Below are 7,760 nucleotides of genomic sequence, written 5' to 3'. Positions count from 1 at the left end.
GCGTGTGTGTGTTGATGAACACAAATGAGTATTAAACCATGTAGTCTGTAATGTTGTTAGATCAGCACCTTTAGAGTGAATCAATGGACTCTGTAAGTAAAATAGAAGCAGAGGGGCACCAGACTTAGTGCAGTGTTTATCATAGGTTTAAGTCTGGCGCCCTCTGCTTCCGTTTTACTTACAGAATCTGCTGGTGTTGGTCTTCTGTGTTTTCTTTAACGTTAGATGTTAACATTTTTTGTTTGTGTGAATTCTGATTATACTACTGAACACCAACAATGATGGTATAACTGAGTTTTTGTAATGCCATGTATGACATCTTTGATACCAATGCAACCGATATAAGATTCAGTTTTTCAGAATGTATATTTTACTCAGATCTGCCCATGCTTCTTCAATGTTACACTGGCATCTTTTGGTAGAGCGGTCACCTATGCATACTGTGCGAATTTTTTTTAAATAAAAAGCATTTAAAAAAAAAAGTCCATAGAATAAGTGCCAATGTTACAACCTTTTTTCTGCCAAGGCACTATTTAGAGTTGTGCAGAAGAATCTCAGTCTCAAGGGGTGCGTCTGAGCATGCATGTTTTTTTTTCTCATTTCCATGCATCACATTTTTAATGGGCTGCTGTATGCGAGTGAAACACACAAAAAAAAAGTGCTGGTGAGATTTATCTAAATCATGCTGCATCACGCGTTGCTGTGCATTTTAGCCATTAAGAATTAAATGTCACACGCGCATCTGCAAAAGGCAGCACATTTTTTGTGAAGTGTGGGATTTATTTTTATTTTGCAGTAGTTTATGAGGCAGCGTTTAGTGGCCTGAAGGTAGTAAATCCCCCCCAAAACTCCCCCCTTCTAGCACAAATTATGTCCCCATGCCTCCAAATCCCCCCTCCTAATGCAAAATCGCTCATCCCACCACATCCCTCTCATTACTACAAAACGAGTGACTGGGACTCAGATTGGGACCATAAAGGGTTTGATTAATTGATTTGAGTACTCTCAGATCAGACTGTACAGGGTCGCTGCACCCCGGTTGGAAAATGTGTAAAATTAAGCATCCGATAAAGTCTACTACATAATCATGATAACTTATGTAAGATCATCTGAGATTAAAATACCATCTTTTTGGGCGGTGCTTAAGTGTAGAGTGGTCACACACTGTTGGCCGTGTTTCGACAGGGTTTTCACGCGAGTTTATGCAGGCTTTTTATGGATGTTGGTTTTAAAGGATTTTAGTAAAATATAATTCATGAATTGGAGCTTAAAGCGGAGTTCCACCTAAAAATGGAACTTCCGCTTAACCCACTCCTCGCCCCCTTAAATGCCACATTTGGCATGTAATTTTTTTTGGGGGGGGAGTGGGGGCTTCAGGAGAAGGGGACTTCCTGTCCCACTTCCTCCTTCCGCCGAGGGGCTGGAAAGGCGATTAGCTTAATCGCCTTTTCACAGCCCCTCCTTGTAGGCGAGCGCCTGTCCAATCGGACGGCGCCGCGCCGCTCGCACATGCGCAGTGGGTGCCCGGCCGTGAAGCCGAAAGCTGTCACTGCCGGGTGTCCACACTAAGAATGAAGTGGGGGGCGAGGAGCAGAGCCCCGGCCGGCGCGTCGCTGGAGCAGGTAAGTGTCTGTTTATTAAAAGCCAGCAGCTACACTTTTTGTAGCTGCTGACTTTTAATAAACTTAAAAAAAAGGTGGAAAACCCCTTTAAACATGATCGGGAGTATTTTGGAACAAAGAGGATACAGGATACAATCATGCTGATCATTCAAATGCATATTGGCCTCTTAAAGGCCACACCTATGCAGGTTGCAGTTTGCATATTGCAGGTGCATTTTTCAATACATGCTTTTTATCGTTGAAGTCTATGGAACCAAAAGCCAGAAAAAATTCCCTTGCCCTTTCCATAAAATACACAGATGTGAACTACATCCATAGGCGACCATGTTATATGGAATGTAGTGTGTTTCTGCAAAACTGAAAACACGCTAAAAAATGCATACGTGTGAAGCAGGCTTTATACTGCTAGGTCCTACAATCTGGGGCGTTTTCGCCTGCAGGTTATGGTAGCAGTCTTGGAATCAAATCTCAGTGGAGGTCGATATGTTCTGTTCCGCTGCAGTTTTTTCTTAAAAGCACATCAAAGCACAGATGCGCTGCCCATTGATTTCAATGGCAGGGGCAGTTGGAGTTGTGGTGTATACAGTGCTCCTTCACCGTCCTAAAGATGCTGCTTGCAGGACTTTTTCTAACGTTGTGAAAGCACTTTGGGCTCTCACACTGGGGCTGCAGGGGAGGTGTTTTTTTGGGCGCTTTATATGCGCTATTTTTAGCCCAAAAGCGCCTGAAAAAGGTCTAAAAAAAACAAAAACAAAAAAAACTGTTATACTTTCTCCTCTGTGCATTTGGTTTTGGGGTCCCTCAACAGCACTCCTGGCTTCTTCTGTTCTCGAGTGCCCCATTGGAGAGCTGCTCTCTCTTGGGGCTCCCATGTCCTGCTGCTGCGTCTATTGACACACACAGCAGGACTTGGCCTTGTATCATTGGATTTGATTGACAGCAGCGGGTGCCAATGGATAGATTGATAGCAGCACAGCCAATCAGGACCCCAGACACAGGCTCCTCCCTGCAATATATAACCCCGCTCTGGGAAGCTCTCTCCCTAGGGGGTTACCTTGCGGGCGCACTTTGTGTCATACACTCGGCATCCATAGACACAGAGTGTATGACTCGGCCCCATCATTGGATTTGATTGACAGCAGCGGGAGCCAATGGCTGCGCTGCTATCAATCTATCCAATAAATTGCCGAGAAGCAGTGGAGAGAGGGACCTGGGATTGCGCCCACTGAAACTGTTAGGGTTAATAGTGCGTCCGCTGACACCAGTGCGACAATTATAAGTGCCCCCCCCCCAGTTTTGACAGTGGCATCTTATGTGCCCCCCCCCCCCCCCATACTGCACACGCACACGCTGTGGTCTGAAATGCCAGAGGGTGCTGTAAAAGTCAGACAGAACACTGATCCAATGCAGTGAAATTGAATCAGTGGGACATGTATCATAGCAGCCGCAAGCCGGTCTAGGAGGCAGGACAGTGGCCGCCCGGGAGATTCAAATCCAAGCTCATTGGTGGGCACTGGTAGGCTGCATGCGATGCATTGATCTTTTGTATAACATCTGCAGTCTCTGACCATCTCTTGCATCATGTCTGCATTCTGACCATCTCGCATGCAATGTCTGCAGTCTCTGACCATCTCCGGTATCATATCTGCAGTCTCTCACCATCTCCTGTAGTATGTGTGCAGTATGTCTGGGTTTTTTTTCTGACAGACTCTCTAACAGAAACCCTCTCAGTGTGCATCAGAGAGACTCCCCTCCAGGTCCCATTAGTGTGTTTTCTTTACTGTTAAAAAGATCATGGGAGGATCCCAGGGTAACAAAGACTTCTTAGGGGAGAAGCTCTGTGTTTGCCATAGAAACATGTGTAAAAGGGGAGGTTGGCTAAATCAACACACCAATGTGTGATAGAAATATTTCTGCACCCACGCATCTGACCCTAGGATCGGCCCTGGGTAGAGGCAAGCTTCAACTTTTCTAGAAAAAATTGAGATTTGCATGCCTGTTTGGATATACTGATCATTTGACCTTTGCTACTAAAGATGTACATGTCGTTTTTGTAATAATTTTGTGAGAAATTCACTTTAGCACAAACACAATTTGATATTAAACCTTTACCAAGCCTTTAAGTTGTTGGCAGACCTTAGTTATTTTACTTCTGTGATAGTAAAAGGGTATATTTTCTTTGAAGCCACAAAACTCTAAACTGCAGAAAACTGGGTTTCTGGTCTCTTTCCATGCATGGTCTCCTAGATTGTAAGCTCCAACGAGCAAGGCCCTTGGATTCCTCCTTTATTTAATTGTATTGTAACTACTGTCTGCACTTATGTTGTAAAGCGCTGCCCAAATTGTTGGCGCTATATAGCGTATTTTTCCCTCTATAAAACGCACCTGATCATAAGACGCAACTAGGTCTTAGAGCAGTGATGGGGAACCTTGGCACCCCAGATGTTTTGGAACTACATTTCCCATGATGCTCATCTACACTGCCGAGTGCAAGAGCATCATGGGAAATGTAGTTCCAAAACATCTGGGGTGCCAAGGTTCCCCATCACTGTCTTAGAGCATGGGTCTTCAAACTACGGCCCTCTAGTTGTTCAGGAACTACAATTCCCATCATGCCTAGTCATGTTTGTGAATATCAGTGTGTTACAATGCCTCATGGGATGTGTAGTTCTACAACAGCTGGAGGGCCATAGTTTGAGGATCCCTGTCTTAGAGGAAGAAAAATATTCTGAACCAAATGGTGTACTAAAATATTTGCTGCGGACATGGACATGGGCTGCGGACATGGACATGGGCTGCGGACACGGACAGGGGCTGCGGACACGGACAGGGGCTGCGGACACGGACAGGGGCTGCGGACATAGTCAGCATACTTGTAATACATTTGCCGGTCATTGCTTACATGTTACATCACTGTGACTGAGCCAAGCCGACGTCAAGACCGACAGCCCGAGCAAAGCTGAGAACAGCCGAAGTGAGCTGAGCAAGGACTGCCCCCTCCCACCCGAAGTGAACTGAGCGGGGACCGTCCCCTCCCGCCCGAGTATAGCTGAGCAGGGACTGTCCCTCTTCCGGAGCATAGCCAAAACCAAGCTGAGCAGGGACCGCATCCCCTCCCACCCAAGTATAGCCAAGCCCATCTGAGCGGGGACGGCCCCCTCCTGCCCGAGTATAGCCAAGCCCAGGTGAGTGGGGACCGCCCCAGGACATTCACTTTATGTCGCTTTATGGGGAACTCATTTGTGCAGCCGTCGGAACTCGTGGGGGGCTTTTTTAGTGCGTGGGGGGGGCGGCTTTCTTGCAGTGGCGGGGGGAGTTACCAGCGGCGGCGAGGGGCAGTTCCGGCAGTGACAGGGGGCGTGCCAGCGGGGGGTGGTGCCTGATGTACATTCGGACCATAAGACGCAGAGACATTTTCCCCCGTATTTTTTGGGGGAAAATGTGTGTCTTATGGTCCGAAAATTACGGTAAATCCTGAAAAATAATAATAATAATAATAATAATATACAACATGCTTTAAAAATGAAGGCCAACACAAGTTTTCAACTTCTCAATGGATACATTTTTATTTTCTTGGATGACAGCTTGACTGGCAATAAGAAAAGTGCAATTCTGCTTCCCGCATAAAGAAATAGACAGCCCTAAATGACAATACCGGTGTACCGTTTATCACTGTTTTGCACTGGATCAAGGTATCACAAATTGCAGTGCTTTTTGATGACCACAAGTTTCAAGATTTGCATGAATATAATAATTACATAAAGATTTTAGAAAAATAAGCAAAATTAAGCTGCCTTTTTTTTAATTCATTTGCTCATCAAGATCATAGAAATGCAAAAAGAATATATTTTACATAGCAACAGAGGCAAACGCACGTGCAATTTTTTTTTGCATCATGCAACCTTGAAAATAGCCATTTATGGCTTTACCCCTATGGCAGACCGTTGTAACAGTCCAACGTAACTGGAGATTTCTGCTTCAAGCTATTTCCTTTCCACTTGCAAGCTACTGTATGTCCAGCATGTATGAGGAATTGTATCTGCATGTACTAACTGCCCAGTAACATTGGTCCAGGGAGAACCAGAAACTGTCATTGGATAACAAAAAAATCAGTTTCCAGTGTTAACATTAGCAGATTAAACATCCCTTCACAAATGGTCTCTCTCTCCTACATGGCAATCTGTTACCGAACTCAATTTCCAGCAAGTAACTAAGGAACGTCACCTTTGAGTCCTAAATGTTGTCCTCATCCAACATTTTGTTCACACCATCACATAGTCTCTGAAGATGGGGTTTGTAAGGTCCAAATGGATTGTACAGAGCAGCTAAAAACTCACAATTTGAGAAGTGGTCAAACACGTTATTAATACGTCCATGAGACTTTGCTGTGAGATGGCGTTGGATTACCTGATGAAGAAGGTCGCGACATTCATTTAATAATTTTGACAACACATTGCGGTCAAATGTAAAATCAACTTGGTGGAAACTGACCACAGTCATGGCCAACTGATGGACTTTCCTCTTGAATTTCTCCATCAGTGCAATCTCATCTTGGTTGAATTGGTTATTTCTGTAAAGGACAGCCAGCTTTATCACCGTCTTGATGAGGTTCTTGATGATCTTCTCAGCATCTTTCTTGCTTTGTGAGAACTCTCTGGTGACTTGATAAAGCTCATCTAGTACTTCCCCACTGGTGTCATCAATCAAGGATGTTGCTATGTATTTCGATGACGCCATCTTGCCAAGAATCTTCTTTTGGGCTTGGACAGCCAGATATTTGGAGTTGAAAACATCTGTCGCCACTGAATTAAAATAAAATATAAGAAATATGATTAATACCACAAACAAAAAAACTTTTTTTTTTTTTTTTAACTATTCTACTGAAAGTCGACACCTGTTTTAAAGTAATTGTAAAGTTTTTTTTTTTTAAATAACATACATGGTATACTTACCTGCTCTGTGCCATGGTTTCGCACAGGGCAGACTGGATCCTCCTCTTCTTGGGTCCCTCTTCGCTGCTCCAGGCTCCTCCCTCCTGTCGAGTGCCCCCACAACAAGCAGCTTGCAGAGCTGCAGCTGTGTCCCCATTCAGACAGAGAGCTGCAGGTCGGCCCCGTCCCCTCTCTCTCCTGATTGGCTAACTGACTGATTGATAGCAGCAGGAGCCAATATCGCCACTACTGTGTCTCAGCCAATCAAGAGGGAGAGTCCAGGATGGCCAAGGGACTCGTGGGCATTGCTGGACAGAGATAGGGCTCAGGTAAGTATTAGGGGGTGCTGCTGCACATAGAAGGCTTTTTATCTTAACATTAAGATAAAAAGAAACTTCTGCCTTTACAACCACTTTAATGATACATATTTAATCTGGTTAACATTCACAAAAGCTTTAACTGGCCAAATGTATCAAGAACATCACATATACAATGCTTTAGTAATTTAAAAGCTGGCTATGGACATAAAAACTTAAACGTTACAACACCTGTGTGGACCCCACAACCACATTCATTATCTTTGTAATCTGCATTAAAAAAAGGGAAAATCTGATTGGCGTTAACCACTAGCCCTCCGGAAGGTTTTACCCCCTTCATGACCAGAACATTTTTTGCTATTCAGCACTGCGATACTTTTACTGGCAGTTAAGTGAATATTAATTGGTTTATGTGAAAATTAAAGCATCTAGAAACTATGGTAGATATACTGAATATTACGCAGCAATAAGATGCTTTACTGTAAATAGCGGGGATCAGCGACTTAAAATGTGACTGGTGACAAGGTGGCAGACACCCTATCTGGAAGGGTCACCGACATTGCTAGTGACACCAATAGAGTGATAATATTGTACACAGACACTGTGCTATTAACATTGGCTGGGGTTAACACCTAGCAGTAATCACGGGGTTAACGGTGTAGCGAAAAATGTTTCCTGCTTTTCCTTTACCATCTTCTGGTTGTTATTCAGCCAAATTGCCATTCACACTACACAGAGTTCTGTGATTTTGTAAACACAGAACTGTGCGTGTGTGTGAGAGATTGGACAGAGCTGCCATATTCCTGCTGTGTCCAATCACAGCACGGGTCAGCAAGGGGCTCACATGCCCACCCCAAACCTGAAAGTAAGCCAGCTACGTACAGGCACGT

At 44.4% G+C, this 7,760-nt stretch overlaps 1 protein-coding gene across 3 annotated transcripts in view; it reads right to left on the bottom strand.

The window, feature by feature from the left end:
• Nucleotides 1–5,161: 5,161 nt before the first annotated feature.
• Nucleotides 5,162–7,760, bottom strand: part of TNFAIP8 (TNF alpha induced protein 8) — a 141,197-nt gene continuing 138,598 nt past the window's right edge. For all 3 annotated transcript variants that reach the window (XM_040343998.1, XM_040344014.1, XM_040344005.1), the window contains exon 2: nt 5,162–6,424. In XM_040343998.1, coding sequence (XP_040199932.1) covers nt 5,856–6,424 — 569 coding nt within the window. In that variant the 3' untranslated portion in view covers nt 5,162–5,855. The remainder of the gene's footprint in view (nt 6,425–7,760) is intronic.

The sequence above is a fragment of the Rana temporaria genome, chromosome 1, assembly GCF_905171775.1.
Source record: "Rana temporaria chromosome 1, aRanTem1.1, whole genome shotgun sequence".
NCBI lineage: Eukaryota > Metazoa > Chordata > Amphibia > Anura > Ranidae > Rana > Rana temporaria.
Note: the sequence above shows the minus strand (reverse complement) of the source record. Positions and strands in the feature narration are given on the sequence as shown.